This window comes from Propithecus coquereli, unplaced genomic scaffold, assembly GCF_000956105.1.
Source record: "Propithecus coquereli isolate 6110/MARCELLA unplaced genomic scaffold, Pcoq_1.0 Scaffold168, whole genome shotgun sequence".
In the NCBI taxonomy this organism is placed as follows: domain Eukaryota; kingdom Metazoa; phylum Chordata; class Mammalia; order Primates; family Indriidae; genus Propithecus; species Propithecus coquereli.
Window position 1 is genome coordinate 922,457 of NW_012141413.1, and position 20,476 is coordinate 942,932.

General features: G+C 50.0%; 1 protein-coding gene across 1 annotated transcript in view; it reads left to right on the top strand.

The window, feature by feature from the left end:
- LATS2 (large tumor suppressor kinase 2) overlaps positions 1-20,476 on the top strand; it is a 61,668-nt gene that overhangs the window by 28,548 nt on the left and 12,644 nt on the right. The window contains exons 2-3 of the mRNA XM_012641733.1: positions 16,382-16,514; positions 18,211-19,592. Coding sequence (XP_012497187.1) covers positions 16,382-16,514; positions 18,211-19,592 — 1,515 coding nt within the window. The remainder of the gene's footprint in view (positions 1-16,381; positions 16,515-18,210; positions 19,593-20,476) is intronic.

The following is a 20,476-nucleotide window of genomic DNA, read 5'->3' on the forward strand; positions in this document are numbered from 1 at the left end:
GCACGAAGACATGAGCCATCTTTTGAAGGGAAGGTGTTGGTTGCTGATGACACCTTTAGTGTTTTTCAGACTGCAGAGCAACATCCGGAACAGATCAAATAATCAGCTTTGTGGCTTCTAAGTAGCAATATAAAGAAACACATCACCTGTAAGTAAGGGCAAGTGTTATTTTTGTGAAACTGAGTCATAGTAAAAAAAACCCGAAAACCCTACCACACATCAGTAAGACACAGCTGCGGGTAGAGTGCTCATTTTTCTGCAAAGGAGGTTGCTGGGAGCCAGGCTCAGTGTTTGAGTTCACCTTGCCAGCTGTCTCCTGTGCCCCTGTGGCACTGCAGAGTGCTTAGCAATCGGGGAGGAGGCCCTCACAATGAGGACGAGTTTGTTTCCAGTTCTGCCACGTTTTCCTCTGTGCGACTTGCTGTGCGTGTCTTTCATCGTAGGTGGTCTGCTGCCGCCGTCGCTCTTCTGTCTGAGAACAGACCGCAGCCCGGGGGTTGCGCAGGGTGCTCTCCTTTGTCTCAGCTTTCCCTATCTTTAGGGGATTGGACTTAACGGGAAACCAGGTAGGCAGTTGAGGACTCTGCCCGTGGTAAGGAGAGTTCGTTCAAGTGTTCTGTGGAGTTTATAAATGAGAGGTTTTCGGGGAGATTTCTCACTGTGAAATTAACAAACCAGCCACTTGCCATTGGTTTAGAGAAGCTCTTGGTTTTTACTCTAGGTCACGTAAGAGGCTGCCTGTATTTGCAGCAGAGTGCTGCTATTTCCTGGGGCTTGGGTGGGGGTGAAATGCAAAGAAATTTCAAGTACCTCAGAGAACTTTCTGGCCATTTTTAAACGAATGAACTGGTATGAAAGGGGAAATGGAGCTTTTTGCAAACTCCTGGTTATAGAAAATCAACTTAGTTTTCGACAGCCCCACAAATCCTGTTTATCTGAGATAACCCCTACCTAGGAAAACTTTAAAAGTTGAGCATTCACAAAGCCAAAGGTATTTTACTTGTCTTCTTCTGACAGAAGTTTGTGAGTAAGTTTTCTTTGTGTTTTTGGTGAATTGCTATGTATAGTATGGATAACTACGCTGTTAGCTGTCCTTGATTATGTGGGGATGTGTCTCTCAATACACCTTAGAAATTGTGCTGCAAGCAAGGAAGATGTCCGGTCCCTGCCGGGGTCCTGGTCCTTCCTGTACCCGAAATGTGAGGCTGCTTCCAGGGCAGGATGCTGACAGCCGCAGGAACACAGCCCACACCCACCACCACAGCCCGGCCACCCCCAGCTGGCTGTCCCTCTGTCTCTACAACTGACCTGGACTTTCACTGCCAGGGGCTGATGGCGAATCCTTCAGAACAAGGGATCCGATGATGGAAGAAGAGTGAAGAGATGTGTTGCTAACCGTTCTTGGCAAAATGCAGGCTAGAGAGCTCAGTTTAGTGGTAATCTAAATACCACAGACCAAGAGAGTTGTACAGTTTGCCTAGAACACCATACATGCAAAACTCAAAAGGAATTCTTAATCATCATTGGCCATTGCTTCAGCACATACATGGAGTGCCTGCTGTATACCAGGCACTGTTAGGCCCCAGGTATACAGTGGTGAATGCCATAGGTCTGGTCTGCTCTCTTGGAGTTCCCAGTCAAGGCTTGCCAACAAGTATGTTGTTGTCAGTACCTCTTTTCAAAACTAACTTGTCACAAAGCAGACCAGATCTTAGAATAGTTTAAATTATCCCAGCTAGAAAAAGAATGCTATGTGGTATTTGTGAATTTCTGAGAAAGGAGTTTTCGTTCGGATGAATCTGTAAACTTAAACCACTCAACAAACATTCTTTTTTTAAAAAAAAAAAAAATCTTATTTCTTCTTTCCTGGGCTCTGTGATGCTTATTTTTGTTGCTGAAATTGGACTTTAAGGCTGATGGCGGCCGTGCTGGCTGCAGAAACAGATTTTTCCAGTTCAGTGAGATGAGAGCTTGTTTTAGGCTGACTCGGCGACCGCGGCCGCATCGCTGGCGGATGCTGCTTCACACGTCCCCTTAGTATCGCCACACGGCCCCAGAGAGTTGTCATAAGACTTTCCTGGAGTGTGGTTTTCTAATAAATATTATCAAACACGTTCTTTTCATTCGAAAATACTTCCTTCATCACAGTTCCTTAGCAAAGGTTGTGCCTTATTCGTGCTTCAGGATCTAGCTAAGCCAAACCAAGATGGCATTGAAGAGTGGCTCCTTTGGTTGGTTTAACCTGACTGCATCACGGCTGTCCCTGGCCAGTGTGCTTCAGGATTGGAATGTGGTTCAGAGAGATCGTTCGGCCTGCGGCAGTGGCCAGCTGCAGTGCTGGCTGTCTCTGTTTGGCTCTCACCTGTCGGGGAACGAGGAACGCCACTGCGCTTGGGAGAGCCCCTCCTTCTGTCCAAGAGGACCTGGAGCAGCCTGTGCACCCTCCCCCTGCCCACCACCTCAGGGCCCAGTGCTTGTTCTTTGTTGTCATAATTTTCTTGCATCTGTTTTTCCTATATTATTTGGCATTTTAATCCCACTCGCCTCCTTACTTTATTTTTAAATGATCTACACAAATTTGATGGGAAGACAAGAAAAAGGACGTTCAGAGAGTAAAGAAAGGGAATGTTCCAGTGTGAACACGAAGGGGACGTCGGTAACATGGAGCTCAGTCAGGGCCTTTAAACAAAGGCCAGGACTTCACACCACGTGCAGCCTTCCTGGACGTAGCCTTCCAAATACCCCATCGTTGCCTTTCCTGTCTGTTCTTGATCTTGTCTACAGAAAGTTGGACTCTTTCCATGGACTTTGGAATTAGCAAATATTGATTTTTACTTTTTAAGGTGTAATAATTAGTATTCCCTCAAGCACATTAATCACAGTCCAAGAAACGAGAATATTATTAGGCATCGAGCCAGGACAACTGGTAGGTCCAACTGGCCAAACGTATAAGTCTGTAACTCAGGTGAGCAGAGCTGGTGACCCTGGAAAGTGGCCGATTGGCCTGATTCGCCCCAGCGGGCAAGCAGAGAACGTTCCTCACCACCAGGACATGATGGCCATGCGCAGAGGGCTTTTCACCTGCTCTGTCACCGCCACGTCCCCAGTACCTGGAACACAGCCTCACACTCTGAGTGAATGAAATACTAATACTACAGCGGAGACGGTGAAGTTACTGCCTTGGGAAAGGTCTCTATGCCCTAACTAGTTGCTCTGGAATAGAACCAAGTACTTTGAGCTGTTTCTTTTCCCACCTCCCCACCTTCCCACCCCCATCTGTCTTTGTAACTTTGGGTAAATGGCTCGTCTGTTTTAGTCTCAGTTTGCCTGTGGCCGGCAACGCTTGTTTCCTGGAGCGATGGCGGGGTTGACAGGGAGCGGGTTAGGTGAGGTCTCACACGGCTCCGGCCGGTCATCGCACTATTCATTTCATCGTCCCTCATTCCGCCCATTTCCTTTAAAAATCTACCCAGGGCTTACGTGTATTTGTTGACTATCCAACAGAGCCATAAATAGCATTTTCTAAGAAAATAATCATATCTTTAAAATAGAAAAAAGCTTATAGACTAAGGATATAAAGAAAGAAAATATTTTTATAGCTATACAATGTGTGTTTTAAGCATTATTATAAAAGAGTCTAAAAGTTAATTTAAAAGTTTATAAAGTAAAAAAAGTTAAACTAAGCTAAGGTTGATTTATTATTGAACAAAGGAAAATATTTTTGACAAATTTAGTGTAGCCTAAGTGTACAGTGCTTATTTATTTATTTATTTTTGAGACAGAGTCTCACTCTGTCACCCGGGCTAGAGTGCCGTGGCGTCATCCTAGCTCACAGCAACCTCAGACTCCTGGGCTCAAGCGATCCTCTTGTCTCAGCCTCCTGAGTGGCTGGGACTACAGGCATGCGCCACCGTGCCCAGCTAATTTTTTCTATATATTTTTAGTTGTCCAGCTAATTTCTTTCTATTTTTTTTTTTTAGTAGAGATGGGGTCTCGCTCCTGCTCAGGCTGGTCTCGAACTCCTGAGCTCAAACGATCCGCCCACCTCGGCCTCCCAGAGTGCTAGGATTGCAGGCGTGAGCCACCGCGCCCGGCCCACTTTTTATCTTTTATACCATGTTTTTACTGTGCCTTTAGTTACGTTTAGATACACAGATACTTACCATTGTGTTACCCTTGCCAGCGGTCTGCAGTGGAGTAGCCTGCTGTGCACATGTGTAGCCCAGGAGCAACAGGCTGTATCACAGAGCCTGGGTGGCTAGTGGGCTGTACCGTCGGGCTCTGTGTAAGTGCCCTCCATGATGTTCCCATTGCAGCAAAATCACCTAAAGACACATTTCTCAGAACGTATCCCTGTCATTATAGAAGATGCAGGAGAAGTGCACTCCTGATCCCACCACAGAGATGACGGCGGTGTTAACATTGCAGAGTGTTTCCTTTACTGCGTATTTAATTCTATATCCTTAATACTAATGACCATTTTTCTCTAATTACAAAAGTCCTGTGAGATGATTAGGTTGGAAAGATTAGAGGAACTGAAAGTTTGTTGGTGACCAGTTACTTGCGTGGAGAATACTGGAGTTGCAGCTACATGTTCTTGATCCTTTTTATAATTTCAGAGGAAGGCACTTTTTAGCCTTTTCCCCAACATACAGAATTAGATGAATTTCAGGCTCCTTATTTCTAAATCTTAATCTAAATCTTAATCTCTGTCTTTCTGGGCCTGTCCCTCTTTCTCTTTCTCTCTCGTACACCCTCATCCAGCTCTCTCCTCCAGCGGGGTACGCTGTCCAGGCTGACGTGGCCTGGCCTGTGCCTCGCCCCCGACACAGGACGGGGCTTCTGCTACCCCATGGCACTACAGAGGGCTGTGAGGATCTCCAGGTCCCCGGGTTCACTCCCTGGTGCTCTAAGAAGTGCTATTGATCTTCTTCTTCCTAGGACAAACGGGGCAGAGAGGGGTGTGTTTACCATCCGTATTAGGTAAAAACTATTCTTGCTCCATGGGTGAGGCAAAAATTTAAATATGACATTCTATTTAATATTAAACATATTAAAATGTAGGGCCAGGTTCAGTGGCTGACTCCTGTGATCCCAACACTTTGGGAAGACAAGGCTAGAGGAATACTTGAGCTCAGGAGGTTAAGACTAGCCTGGGCAACACAGTGAGACCCCATCTCTACCAAAAATTTAAAAATTAGCTGGATGTGGGGGCACACACCTGTAATCCCAGCTGCTCAGAGGCTGAGGTAGATGGATTGCTTGAGCCCAGGAGTTCAAAGCTGTGGTGAGCTGTGATAGGGCCACTGCACTCCAGCATGGGTGACAGAGCAGTACCCTGTCTCTAAAAAATTAAATAAAATTTTTAGAAATTTAAAAAATAAAAAGTGTGCACGCAGATTTCACATAAGAAAATATATAGTGCTATTTAGCAATGCCTGTCCTGACATTTCACTATCAGCAACATGGAATAAAAGAACAAATTTTAACTGGTAGAGTCACAGCCAAGTTTTAAACAAAATGATTGGATTTTGAAGCATTGTTGGAAAGTAGAAATGGTTGCAGAGATTTGGAGCCTTTGGAAATATGATTTAAACATCAAACCCACAATATGTATTTCAAAGTCATGACTGTAACTTTTTCAGCAAAATACCCAAAAACTTAACTGTATAGCCAGGGAATTTCAGTTTTTGCCACAATACTTCATAATTGAAATATTTGCGTATCTTACCAAATTACTGACTCTTTGAAGGGCACTTTGTCAGAGTGGCAGATTACTGTCTCCCTTCTTGGACGAACCTGTAACTTTCTGGATCTTCCAATTTACTTGACAACGTTTTTGAAATAAGCTCGGGGAAGTGAGGTCTGTGCAATTGGCACCCAAACCTCCCCTTCCCGGACACTCATAATCCGACTGTCCCCAACAGCGTGAGTCTCAGAGGGCTCCAAGCGCCAGGGAAACAAGACCAGCCCCTCATTTAAAGGGTCCCCCTGTCTGTGACCAAGGTGTGTTTGGGTGACATAGGCCTCTGTGCTGTTTTCAAGTAAGTGTATCTTTCAGATAGAGACAGTGGCAGGATTTTACAGGCGGTGTTTGTCTGGAAGTGAAGAGCAGCCCGTCTTCCCACATACTCAGCTGACTTAATTTCAGGAGCCAGGATTGGCTTGTAGCCCAAATGGGAGAAATCTGTTCTAGAGTCACGTTAAAGCTGTTCGTGCTTCGGCTCTGATGACTCTGTGGTTTATTTTTTGGCTATCTTAACGCTCAGTTGTAACATAAGTTAGTCCTTTATAAACTCGTTTCATCACAACACTGAACTTACAGGGCAACCGATCTTCCCGTTTCCAGGACGAGCGCAGGGGACCGTGCAGGGCGGGGGTGCTTTGAGAGCTGCATGCGCGTCTCTGCCGGCCAGCAGCAGATTTCCTGGCCTCTCACAGACGCTGGCGCATCTCCTTTCTTGCTGTGATTTTCCTGCCTCAGGCACCGTGGGTGGAGGCAGAACTGAATCCTTCCCTTTTTGAAGACCTTGTTCTTCTGAAGACAGACTTCTCAGCAAGAGTGTGAAATAAAACCTCGATGACTTCTGCTCCTTAGCACTGAGTAGCACTCCTCGAGCTCCAGCACACAAGCCACCAGGTGGCCTTTTCTTAGCTTATCTTTAGTCTCTTATCTCTATCCCTGTGAGGGACAGCACTGGAAATTCAGAACGAAGTTTGCAGGCTTTTCCCGCGCACCAGCGCGTTACGCTGCCTTCCGAGTCCTGCCCTCCGTCCAGCCTCTTTCAGCTTATTCCTGTAAAGTGCGTGTCTCTAACTTAACGTTAGATTGCCTTTTGTCTCAGGAAAGCATGAGCTCTACCTGCTCCACCAGCCCTCCTGGCTGCTGGCTCCCAGAATTTTGCTAGAATTGTTCTGTGGGATCAACATCATCCTTCCCGGGGAAGGCACCGTTCCTGTGCTGTCTGCCGCAGGCCGCCTCGCTTTTCCCCGAGCACTCAGGACACTGGGGCCGCCTGCTCTACGCCTCGGAGTCATGATTGTGGCCTGGCCTGAGATGGCTTTTCTTGGGAAACAAGGATTGTTTTGGAGACTTGGAGAAAGTGAGGCATGTGATAACTGCCCCTGTGGATTTGCGTATTTGCTTGTTTTCTTGGTGAATTTTACAAACCAAGTTTCAGAGTACCTGTTGTCCTCCTTAAAAACAGGAATGTCTTAGTGGGGGAATGTTTTGGAACGAGACAGAAAAAATCCTGCCTCACGAAGCTCTTGTGCAATCCTGAGTTGGGCTTGGCTCTCAAACCCCTTGAGTCAGGCCAACTATTGGACAACCCCCGGTGCTGTTAGAGCAAAGCGCTTCCTGCCAGAGCAGATGTGTGCCTGCCAGGTCAGAGGCGGGGGCCAGGAAGCCCACTACAGTGCTGGTTTCCTAAGCCCGGAATGGCCGGCTGGCTGTGCACATGCAGGTTCATGCCTACACACATGTGTGCTGGTGGGCACCCAGTATTGCTGCTTTACAAAACGCTGGAACCGAACAGGATGTACACTGGTAAAGGTTGATTCCCCCATCCTTTCCTGAAGCATTTTAAAGTATTTTTGTATGTTATTTCTATTGGTTTTCATTATTTTAAAAAGAATTGGAGTGTGTTTCTCTGAAAGAAAAATTGGACCTAAGAGTTTACCATACCTTTAAAAGCAAAAGCATTTAAAGATAACAATTGTCAAAGTAATTTTGTAGTCAAATATTAACCCAACCAGGTATTTATTTCAGGGCTGAAAAGATGCAAGATCACTGCTGAATATGCAGCCAAATTATGATAAATAAAGGTAAAGTAGGTATTTTATTACTGGGGTCATAACAGGAAAACTAGAACAATCTAATGAAATGTACTGGAATAAAAACATGTTTAGGTTCTCAAACTTCACTAATCACACCAGCCATCAATGATGGGTTAATAATCTCATTTTTGGTGAAATATTATTTCTTAGCATTTTGTTAAATCTCTGTGTTAATCACATCATATGTGTAAATTTAACTTTTCAGAAAACTTTCTGATCTTAACAGAAGTTGAGTTTATTTGGCCAAAAGTCTAGGAGACCAAACCATTCAAAATTTAAGACCAAATAAACAGGTGAACACATTTTTCCAGATTATACACAGCAGAGAAAGAAGTAAAGTCAATTATCAGTTATCTATCGTTGTGTAACATACCATCCTAGAATTTTTAGCAACCTTAAAAGAATGATTTGTCATTTCTTATGACCCTGTGTGTGGGTTGGCTGGGCCCCTCAGCTGCAGTTCTGTTCCATGCAGTGTCTGCCAGGGTTCCGTGTAGCTCATTGCACTGGGAGCTCAGCTGGGGCTGAACATCCAAGATGGCTTCTCTCGTGGGTGGGAACTGCAGCTGGGCAGCCAAGCTGCTGGGGCTGGCTGGGTCTCTGCAGCCACTCAGGGATCCAAAGAATGAAAATGGAAGCAGCCAGGCTTCTTGAGGGCTGGGCTTACAACTGGCATAGCATCTCTTAGATTCATTCCATTGGTCAGCAAGCAGAGGCCAGTCAAGGTTGAGGGGCAGGGGAAGCAGACTCTACTTCCCCATTGGGAGCTGCAGCCTGTGGGTGCAGAGATGGGAGGGATTATTAGTGTTCATTTTTGGACACTAGCACAATTGGGGCCACATGAATAGAAACATAGGATCCAGGACGCCTGAAACTGTGTGTGTGTGTGTGTGTGTGAGAGAGAGAGAGAGAGAGAGAGAACCAATAGGGATCTTTAGTATATTAAGTTTCCATGGAATATGCCATATCCCTGTTTACCTATTTCAATGGTGGCAAAAGTTAAATCTTATTTTAGCAAATATCCCTCAAAATCCTGGAATTTTAGTGTTAAAAGGAAATTTGGGATTAGTTTGTGAAATCTTATCTTGTCCTCATCAGACACAGCTGTGATCTGGAGAATTTCTGTGATCTGCACACAATGATATAGTTAGGTATTATAGGCAGTTTTGTTGTAATGGAATTTAACACGTGTATAAGTATTCTTACTGTCATACCCTCTTTAACAAAAAGAAATCATTGCTATTTCAACCTAAAATTAAATCATGCTTTCATTTTTCTTATGTTCTAATTAAGCCCTTGTTGGTGGACATAACTGAGACGTTGTATGCAATCACCATTTTCTCATGGTTGCACGTTGAAAGTTGCATGCTTTGTTTCCCAGAGCATACTCCGGGTCTAGAGCAATGGTGGATGCTCAGCAAGTGTTTGTCACGTAAAGGAACTGTGGGTATAGAATGTATCTTTATGGCTGTGTTAAATATATTCTAAGGAATGTATTAATTATAATTCACTTATGGTTCTATTATTCGATTTGTAAGCTCTTTTTTATTCCCACTCCACCCTCTCTTATTTGAGGGGCTGATATATTACACCTAAATCTGATAAATGTCATTGTGGAAATTAACTTTTTAAACAGAATTCTATTAAATTAGAATAAATTTCAAGAAGTAAAATTATCAAATCATAGTACAAAAAATTTAATAACTTTTGATACTTAACAAATATTCATGCCCAACATAGGCTTTATAGTTTATACTGCCGAAAATATGACTGAATAGTTTCACCAGCCCATCTATCTTTATAATGATCAAATTTTAGTGCTAACAGTAGTTATAAATGCTGTTTTATTAATGTTTCTTTGATTGTTGGCGAGGCCAACAATTTTTCACGTTCCTTTAATTTTAGCCCAAATTGCTTCCTCATTCCCTGCTATAAGTTGCTTATAAAAGTCTTTCCCCGGCAGCGCTAAGCAGGTGCCCTCCGTGCGCCGCAGCTCCCCGCTGCCACTCGTGCGGTAGCAACTCCGTTTCTTCTCGTGTACTGGCTTTAAAATGCGGAGGTTACCTCCATGTCCTCGCTTTGCTTTCCCAGCGGCAGTTGGAACACAGGCAGGCGGCTGCACCGCACGCTGCATCCGACCGCCTTGAAGCCTTCGGTGTGGGGAAGTGGCAGCCCGGCCTGCGTGGCGGCGGCGGCCTCGGAGGGAGCCGGGGCTTCCCCGCCACCTTGCGGTCTGGAGGCGCCGCTCGGAAGCTCATGGAGAAATCTAGAGATCTAGCCTTTTCAGTCATCGGCCACCCCATTTAAGAGCCCCGAGGGCTGTGCTTCCCAGGAAACTGGCCCCAGGAGGGCGGTGCTCTGGGGCCCTGGGGGTGCAGCCACCTCTCCCAGTCCACTTTGAACTTAAATGTGTGGTTGCGTGACGAGGACTGGGACAGCCAGACAGACAGACGGGAGCCCACAGCGCTCCACTTCTCCTTTTTAACCCAAGCTCATAGCTGGAATGTTAAAACTTCGGGATATGGTTTTGCTGATATTTGAAAAATGCTTCCTTACCAGAAAGGGATGGAGGAAGGATTTCCATAGGAAATTCCTTCCTTCATACATAATAATTTGTCACTGAATTTAAATTGCTCTCAGTCACATGGCCATGGCCGTAAAATAGTTTCACCGCCTGGAAGTGGAGCCCAGCTCCTGCGTGCCTCTGAGCTGAGCAGTACAGATGCAGGAGCATCTTCGGATTCCCACGGCTGTCCCTGTAGGCCCTGTGCCCCTTGCAGCGGGGTGGTGGTCAGAGGGCAGAGGACGGTGGCAGGAGCCCCACAGACCTGCCTGGTGGCTGGCTGGCGGCTTCCTGTCACGTGGACTGGGGCTGGAGAGGTGGGCAAGGCCAGCTTCCCAGGGGGACAGCAGAGTGACAGGCTGGCCAGAGGGAGGCTAAATGGCGATGCAGCTGCAGCAGAGGCCTGGGCCATCCCCCAGGGAGCTCTGGAGCTGGGGTGGGGTCCCCCCAGATGAGGGGATCAGCCCACGATCTTGGCAGGGCAGGGAGGACAGCAGGGCCACGTTCCCGACCCCCACACCTGGTCAGTTTGCGGAAGTGCCTCTTTGCAGTCCTTTCCACGTCAGCCAGCGCGGGCAAACCGCACGTTTTCCAGGCTTCTCTGTGGCTAGACCCAGTTTTAAGCGAGCACCAGTCTGATAAAATGTAAGAGAATGACTCCTTTGGGAAAGATACCTAAGGTGCTGATGTGGTTTGGATGTTTGGCCCCTCCAGATGTTGACATTTGATCCTCAGTGTTGGAGGTGGGGCTCGGTGGGAGGTGCGTGGGTCACGGGGACAGATCCCTCGCGAATGGCCCGGTGTCCTCCCTAGGGAAATGAGTGAGTTCTTGCTTTGTTAGTTCATGTGAGAGCTGGTTGTTTAAAGGAGCCTGGCATCACCTCCTCCCTCTCTTGCTCCCGGCCCTCGCCATGTGACACACCTGCTCCCCCTTCACCTTCCACCTTGATTGGAAGCTCCCGGAAGCCCTCCCCCAGTGCAGATGCTGGTGCCGTGCTGCTTGCACAGCCTGCAGAACTGTGAACCGAATAAACCTCTTTTCTTTATAAATTCCCCAGCCTCAGATATTCCTTCGTAGCAGCATAAAACAGACTAACCGAGGTATGTTCAAAACCACTTTAAGATTAAATCCACATACCTAAGGTGGAGTTTTACAAGAGCTGTTGGTAGCAGCAGGAAATCAGTGAAGTTCGAAAGCTTGGTTTATCTTGCCCTTCTCAACAACCCCCCCTCCCCATCTCTGTCAGGCATAAAACCTCTTGAGGAGCTCTGCTTTAAAGGACTGGGAGTCATTCCTTCTATCCGAGCCAAGGCCACCACCCCAAGCTGAGAACAGCCCACTGCTGTGCATGAGGCACTCCCCAAAAGAGAGGGCTGCCCGGCCCCTAGACTTATCCCTTGTGCCATAGCATGTTGCCCTGCCAGCTCCTATTCTGTGTGAGTCAGATGAAGAATGTGTCAAAGCTGCAAGAACAGCCCACAGGGCAGCAGGTAAGGGCTCTAGGTAAGAGCCCATCACTCTTACTTGGTAACTATTGTGGCTCCCCTGATTGTGAGGCGTGGCGTTGATGCCACGTTAGGTGTTGCTAAATTGGATGTAGAATGTGAGGAACAGTGTCAGTTCTGCCTTCAGAACATCTAGAATCTTCCACCACTCTAGGGTAGGGAGAGCTAACAAAAAAGTGCTTCTGGATTAGATATGAGATGTGGAGGAAGTCTCAAAGTCAGGATGCTTCCAAGGTTGGGAAGAGTGGGAGAATAGGTGAGGTGCAGTCAACAACTGGGTTTGCACGTGCTGATGAAGCAGGCTTGAACACAAGTTATGGTGGCTTCACCTGCAGCACTAGCAACTGTCCAGAAGAGAAGGCTGACTTTGCTTCAACGGACAGCATCACTTTCATATGAGACATTAAACAATCCTAAATTAAACTTTCTAGAGTGTTTTAGGAGAAGGATTTAATTGCATTTAGGATTTTATTGGCGCATGTGGCTAGGTGACATAAAGCTATCAAAGTCTTGTCAACCCACGGTATTACTCTGTTAATAATTAGCAAGTGGTAAACAGTCCATGGCGCAAACATGTGGATGGTGTTAAGATTTTGTGAACTTCTGTAGAAGAGGCTCTGCTGAAGAATGGCCCAGGTGTGCCAAGTGGGTAACAGAGTAATACTCGGGAGTCGAGGTTGCTGCTGTTTTTAAGTTTTGTTTTAAATTTCCTGTGGCCGGTGTCTTGGTGCCTCTGTGGAAGGTGGAGTGCGATGTCTCCCCGTCTTCCACACACCAGGGGCAGCCTGCCAGCACGGGCAGCACCTTCCGTCTCACTCCCTGCTTGTAGCTCTTCCTCCTTTTGTCTGTCCCCTCGTTCAGTCACACACTATTCACTGCACAGACACCTGTGATCGCTTTCTGCACGTTAGACACTGGAACGCGTATCTGCCTGTCCTCCCGCCAGCTTCTGGCCGTGTCCTTGCTTTGGGACAGGGCTGCCAGCCTTTGCCACGTCTTGGCACAGGCCGTGGTGTTTATACGGCAGCCTGAGGTAAACCGGAAGCGGCGGGAGGTGTCTGTTGAGGCTTGGTGGAAAGAACTCATTACATTTCTTTATATAATAATGGTAAGACGAGTAAACAATAAAACATCAGCGATATTAAATATTGAACCTATATAAAATGTATAAATGTGTTTATGTTTTTTTCTCAGAGACACTTAAGATACTTACGTGAACTGTAACAGTTAATCCTTAAATGATGCAGAAATGTGCCATTATCTACTTTAATCCCTAGAGCAACCCTATTAGCCTTATTTTACAGAGGAAGAAATGGACGCTCCAAGTAGGTGACTAATTTGCTGACGGTTACACAGCTGCTAAGGAACAAAAAGGAAATATGAACCCGTGCATTTGGCCTCCCTGTCGAGGCGCCGCACCGCTGTGCCGTCCTGCCTGCAGCGCTCAGTCAGGACTCGCAAACGATAGTCTCAATACATTCTTTTTTTTTTTTTTGGAGATAGAGTCTCACTCTGCGTAGAGTAAGTATGGTGGTGTTATCATAGCTCACAGCAACCTCAAACTCCTGGGCTCAAGAGATCCTCCTGTCTCAGCCTCACCAGTAGCTGGGACTACAGGTGTGCACCACTGCACCTGGCTAATTTTCTCTATTTTTAGTAGAGACGGGGTCTCACTCTTGCTCAGGCTGGACTCGAACTACTGAGCTCAAACGATCCTCCCACCTCAGCCTCCCAGAGAGCTAGGATTATAGCCATGAGCCACCTCGCCTGGCCTCAATACATTCTTGAGAAAGGAAAGTGAGTGCCAAGCTCCTCAGCTGGGCTTTGGCCACATCTCCCTGCCATGTTCCTCCTGCGTCCCTCTGGTGTCCCCTCTTGCTATTCTGCAGACTTTGCCCTTGTCTTTGTGCCCTGCAGTGCTTCATGCTCACCTGGAGGCTGTATTCCGAAGGCTCTAGAAATGGATTCCAATTTCTTTGAGCCTTGAAACATAGCTATATGTATGTGCGCAGTAGGCTCTTCTGAGAGTTAACGTGTAAGAACTGTGTATTTGCTAAATACAGGGTGATGGACAGATAACAAGGGCAAGCCTCAACAGACTTGGGTTATTTGAAGATTTTATTTGTAAACAAGTTAGCTCCTGACTGTGGTTTAGTTTTAATGACTTGAAACATCCCTGTGAACACGAGTCTTCGTTTGTGGTTTCCTCGTGTTGCTTTTTCTTGGTTAAGCTCCTAGATTTGAAGCACAATAAACGTATAAATCTTGAAGTAGTGGGTGCTTTGTAAACAGAAAGAGAGTTTCGGTGTGTCCACGTGTGACGTGACCTGTCCAGAAGTTGTTGCCTCCTTGACGACAGGTACGGGAGTGACAGGCACAGGGTGGCCAGTCACGCTGAAGGAGCTGGAGCCAGGGGTCACCTTTCAGACAAAGCAGTTGAACGTTGGTGCCAACTGAAAGGCTTGTGGTTAGGGTCAGCTCTGATTGGCCCATTTTTTAATGGGCGTCAGAAGCTCCAGAGTGATCCTGCTAAGATGTGGTCTTATATCATGTCTTCCTCCAAGCTGGAGAGTCTTCTCAGACATGATCTCATCGCGAGCACAGCTGTGAAATGGGAGGTTAGCATCTTCTCTCGGTCCCAGGTGAGGCAGGGAGGCGCTTCCCCTCTGACCTTTTGCTGCCTTCTCTCCATGGCTCTTCCACATTGTCAACACAGGCCCTTCCTATCCAAGCACCGCGTTAAAAAACAGCCCTGTTCTTGTTACCCCTTCCCAATCTGTCACTTCATGTGCCTTCACTCGGGTGCAGCCTGCCCTCCGTTGGCTCCTCCATGGCCCCTCGCACCTGCGTCGCCGAGAACATGGGCACAGTTGACAGCCGTGCACAGCCTGCGTTTCTTGTCCTGCCACTCAGTCGGCGTATGGCCAGGCATGGAAAGCTGGATTCACTGCTAGACGATCGTACGGATATTAAGTGCTCGGTTTGTTCTAAGCGCCATGTTAGGTGGGCGGATGTGGCCTTGGGTAATGTGGTGTTTCAGGCCCGCCAGGGTGTCTCTATCCCAAGGGAGCGGGCAGACCGACAGCTGAGTGTGATGTAGGTCACTGGTGCCATGATGCCCTGTCCAGGGCAGGGGACACACAGCACCGTGTCTCTCTCCGCACAGTGGCACTGCTGCCACGCCAGGCTTCCTGCCACAGAACAGCCCCAGGCAGCCTCCCCCTCCATCCTCGGTTCTCTCTGCGTCTCCACCCCTTTCTTCTCTGCCCTCTGCCTGGCCGCGGCCTCCTGGTCAGGGATGCTCCCTCTGCATTTTCAGTTTCCTCCTCCCACCCGTCCTCTCCATCCATTCAGAGTGCTCAGCTTTCCCTTCGTGTCCAGGGCCAGCCTCGGTGGTGGTCTTTTTCCTGTCCTCGCCCTCCTTGTTTGCCTGCAGCTCTGCAGCGCTGTCCCACAGGGAGAAGGGGGAGCGCCTGGGTCACAGCCTCACAGTCCCGTGCCCCTGGGCTGCGCCTCGCCGACCACCTGCCTTGTCTGTTGCAACCCTGGCCTGGCCTGTCTCCCCACCTAAGAGTGCCATGAGCTCTGCCCCTGCCATTGCCCCCAGGTTGGCCCTCTGACTGCCATGTGTCCCCGTGTGAAAGCTTCCAAGACTACCTGCAAATAGGGGAAAAACCCCAGGCCAGTCCGTGGGTCCCTCCGCATGCTGCTGCTGTCCAGCCTCTTGTCCCCTAGGGCTCTGCTCTGTTTGTCTTTTTTCTACCGGGGCTTTCCAGCTGCCCAGAGTCTGTCTGGCCTTGAAGAGCCAGCTGTGCTGCTGCTTCATCTCTCAGGTGGAAAGAACCCGTCTCCTCCGACCCTTGTCCACTTTACCTGATTTCTCCTGTGGTGGCCACCAGTCTGTCCTGTGCCAGCGTGGCTCCAAGGGCTCCTGTCGTGCCTGCCTTTTCTTCGTCCCACTAGTCAAGTCCCTAAGGGCAAGTCCTCTATTGCTGTAGTTGGCACAGGGCATTGTAAACAGTAGGTATGCAATAAATGACTCTTGGGTAGCCACATACTCCCCTCAGGGGCAGGTTGCCTGGCCCCAGAGTTGGCCTGCGGTGAGCGGCATGAAAACCAGGTCCCCGACTCCCAGTGTGTCCTTCCCATTGTGTGCTTCTGGTCTTAGGGTCTTCCTGGGTGTATCAGTCCAACCACAAAAGTTTTCTAAGGAGAAGCAGAAATTCAATTTCTTTCAGGTCTGCCATCAAAATTCTTGTGTGTCCTTGACATACACTAAATAGTCTGCGGTGCGGTACGTGCTAGGCTTTGTCAACAGGCATCTGTGCCCACCCTGAGTCACCTGCAGCTTGTCGCAGAGCCAAGCCATCATTGAGAGGCAAGGTGTCACAGCACAGGCACGATGGGAACGGAAGTCACAGTGGCCTTGTTTTACGATGACATGTACTTACCTCTCCCGTGCTTCGCTCCCAGGAGATGGCGGGCAGAGCGCTCAAGCAAACCGGCAGCAGGAGCATCGAGGCCGCCCTGGAGTACATCAGCAAGATGGGCTACCTGGACCCGAGGAACGAGCAGATCGTGCGGGTCATTAAGCAGACCTCCCCAGGTGAGCGCAGCCCAGCGGCACGGTGGGTGAAGGTGGTTTGTGATGGAAGAACATAGGCAAGAAGGGAGGCCCGACGTGGCCCTGTCGGTAGACGGTCTCATGGCACGTTGCCTTGTTCAGTGACGGGCCAGCTGAGCCTGCGCCGCCCAAGCCAGGTCCTGGAGTCGGGGGTGGCCTCAGGTGGGAGACTGTGGGACTCACCTGGGGCTCCCCCACCCCATCTGAAATCGTCTGTGGTAATTCTTACCTACAGGAGTTTGTGTGCTTGATATGTTTTATGAAAGATGCAAAAAGTCAGCAAAGTGAGAGGAAAAATGGTCATTTTGTTTTCTCTTGGGCTTGTGGAGAGATCATTGAAAAGCGAGGCTTATTTCTTCAATTTGAAAGCATACCTTTTCTCACACCATAGCCTCTGAGAGCAGCTGCCCGGCGCCAGGCCTATCAGGGCCTGCGTTGCTGTCAGTGAATGTCGCTTTCCGAGAATGGAGCGGATGGGCCCTTTATTTGGTACCTAAGGTCCCTGGGGTGTGATAAATGATTCATAGTGATTAGCAAAAAGACTTTGCCCATTTTGTGGACAACCTGGGATAAAACCCACTTCATGTGGTGAGTGAGAAAATCTCACAGGCTCAGTAAGCTGCGTCTCCATTGTTAAGAGGACCCACATTTCTAGTCTTTTCTTGAGAGAAGGAACTTCCTTCAACAGTCCTTGCTGGCCGTCCATGTCACGATTCCAGAGTTCTGGAGTCTGTCCTAGAGCGTGGCTCCAAAGGCACACACAAGCCCACGGTCTGTGTGGATTTCTTCCCACGGTTGCCTTTGGTGCGGTGCCTTCGCTGCGCGTTTCTTAGCCCAGGCAAAACAGGCCACCGTTTGGCTGCGGCTTAGGCTTGATGCGGTGGCTGTCGGGGCGTTCTCTCCGCCACGTATTCCGGAGGGAGGGGTCTCCCCACGGGCAAGGCACAGCCCCGCGACTCCACGGCATCCCCTGCCGAGTCAAGCAGCGCGGGACGCTTGGTGTAAATGACACGAAAGGAGCCTTTGTCCATCCTTCCTGGTGTCTGTTTCAAATGGGGAAAGATTTTCAAAATGGAAAAGTCAGGAGTAAGGAAAGAGCGGCCGTAATCAATCTGGGTATTCATAGAGGGATTTTATGTGTTTTTTATTGCTGTGTATATATTGTTTTGTTTTAATAAAGACAAAAAACCCAGAAAATAGGTGAAAGAAAAGTGGACGGCTGCTGCACCACGATGGACACAGTTCTGCCCGTCGCGTTAGGGAGCCGCAGAGGTCGGGGATATGTGAGGGTCAGCTCAGCCAGCCCGGACACCTGGGCACGTCCGGGAGAAAACGAAGCTGGCCGGCCAGATGGCTCCCTAGCTTGACAGGAGAGTGAACCCAGGGCTGTGTCCTTGCGGGTGTGAGGGAGTCACATCCAGGAGGCCTGGGACGTGGCTTCTTTATTGCCCTTGACCCTCCTGTGTACCCTTTGCCCTCTAGTCCCCCTGATGCCACATTGTGGTGCGTGGTCCCTGCCGGCGGGGCAGAGGGTGGCCCGCTGGCCCTCCTGGGCAGAGCCCAGCCTGTCGGGCCGCGGTTGTTAAAGACCCTGTACAGCCACTCGGCCGCAGGGACGCTGTCAGAACCGACAGACCGTGTCCCCTTTGACGCCGTCTTCCCTTTCTTTCCTCCGCAGGAAAGGGCCTCGTGCCAGCCCCTGTGACGCGGAGGCCCAGCTTCGAAGGAACCAGCGACTCCTTCCCGTCCTACCACCAGCTGAGCGGTGCGGCCTACGAGGGGCCCGGCTTCGTCGCCGACAGCCCCGCGGCCCTGGAGGAGGTGCCACGGCAGTACATGGACTTCCTCTTCCCCGGGGTCGCGCCCCACGGCGTGCCTGGCCACCAGCACCAGCCCAAGGGCTACGGCGCCGGCGCGGAGGCGGCGCACTTCCCGCCGCAGGGCCCGCACTACGGGCGGCCGCACCTGCTGGTGCAGGGGGAGCCCCTGGGCTACGGCGTGCAGCGCAGCCCCTCCTTCCAGAGCAAGACGCCGCCCGAGGCGGGGGGCTACGCCAGCCTGCCTGCCAAGGGCCAGGGCGGCCCCCCGAGTGCCGGCCTCGCCTTCCCGCCCGCTGCCGCGGGGCTGTACGTGCCGCACGCGCACCACAAGCAGGCCGGCCCCGCCGCCCTCCAGCTGCACGTGATGGGCTCCCGCGGCCTGGTGTTCGCTGGCGACAGCCCCCCGCAGAGCCTGCTGGCCCCCTCCCGCAACAGCCTCAACGTGGACCTGTACGACCCGGGCGGCGCCGCGGCCCAGCCGTGGCCGGCCGCCACCCTGGCCCGCCGGGACTCCCTGCAGAAGCCGGGCCTGGAGGCGCCGCCGCGCCAGCACGTGGCCTTCCGGCCCGACGGCCCGGTGCCCAGCAGGACCGACTCCTTCAACAGCCACCAGCCGCGGGCCGGCCCTCCCGGCAAGGCGGAGCCCTCGCTGCCCGCCCCCAACACCGTCACGGCCGTCACGGCCGCCCACATCCTGCACCCGGTGAAGAGCGTGCGGGTGCTGCGGCCCGAGCCGCAGACGGCCGTGGGGCCGTCCCACCCCGCCTGGGTGCCCGCGCCCGCGCCGGCCGGGGACGGCCTGGACGCCAAGGACGAGCTCGGCCTGGCGCTGGGCTGCGCCGGCGCCTGCCCGCTGGACGTGGAGTACGGCGGCCCGGAGCGCAGGTGCCCGCCGCCGCCCTACCCGAAGCACCTGCTGCTGCGCAGCAAGTCGGAGCAGTTCGACCTGGACAGCCTGTGCGCGGGCGTGGAGCAGGGCCTGCGCGGGGGCCCCGAGCCCGGCGACAAGAGCCACAAGAGCGCCAAGGGGGACAAGGGCGGGAAGGATAAGAAGCAGATCCAGACGTCCCCCGTTCCCGTCCGCAAAAACAGCAGAGACGAGGAGAAGAGGGAGTCGCGCATCAAGAGCTACTCGCCATACGCCTTCAAGTTCTTCATGGAGCAGCACGTGGAGAACGTCATAAAAACCTACCAGCAGAAGGTCAACCGGAGGTTGCAGCTGGAGCAGGAAATGGCCAAAGTAATTTCCCATTTCATTCTTGCTGTTCCCCCCGCCCTTCCTTCAGCTGGTGATTTGAAGCAAGGCAGAACCCCTTTTCCGTTTGCCTGTGTGCGCCTTTATCGTACACCCGGCTCGCGGGCGGCAGTCCGGTTCTGGGGTCAGCGACTCGGAGAAGTTGCAGGTGTGGTGACCGTCCTTTCCCCTTTCCGCTTTCCCTGGCCCTTCAGAAGAACCAGTGATAGCTCTGCCCAAGGTAGCTCACAGGTAAAATGTTACAGCAAACTGGTTTTTATGGCGTGTCCTTACTCTTCAATGAAATTCATCAAGGATTGCTTACTAATAATATAACATTTTGAACAAGCAGAAACTTTGAGGTTTTATAAATTGATCCTGTGTGATTTGGAAAGAAAAATAAATCTAGTAGTGATCAATTTAGCCTTCCTCGTGTAAATAATGGTTTAAATTTACCTTAATTGGACACTAAAGTACTAAGGAAGTGAGTTATTAATGAAATTATTTGAGTAAAAGTGTAGCAATAAGTTTAAATCACACAAAGCCAATAATTGCAAAACCCTAAAAGTCAAATTTGTGTTCTTCCAGCTATTCCATATTCACTGACTTTTTTTAGATATAACTTTATTTTTTATTGATGAATAATTGTACGTATTTATGGGGGACATGTAATATTTTGTTACATGCATAGGATGTGTCTAGGAGGATTTCAAGTCCTCTCTTTTAGCCTTTTTTTTGAGTAGAGTCTTGCTTGGTCGCCCAGGCGACACTGGTTATGTACAGTGGCGCAACCACAGCTACTGCAACCTCAAACTCCTGGGCTCAAGTGCTCCTCCTGCCTCAGCCTCCAGAGTAGCTAGGGCCATAGGCGTGAGCCACCATGCCTGGCT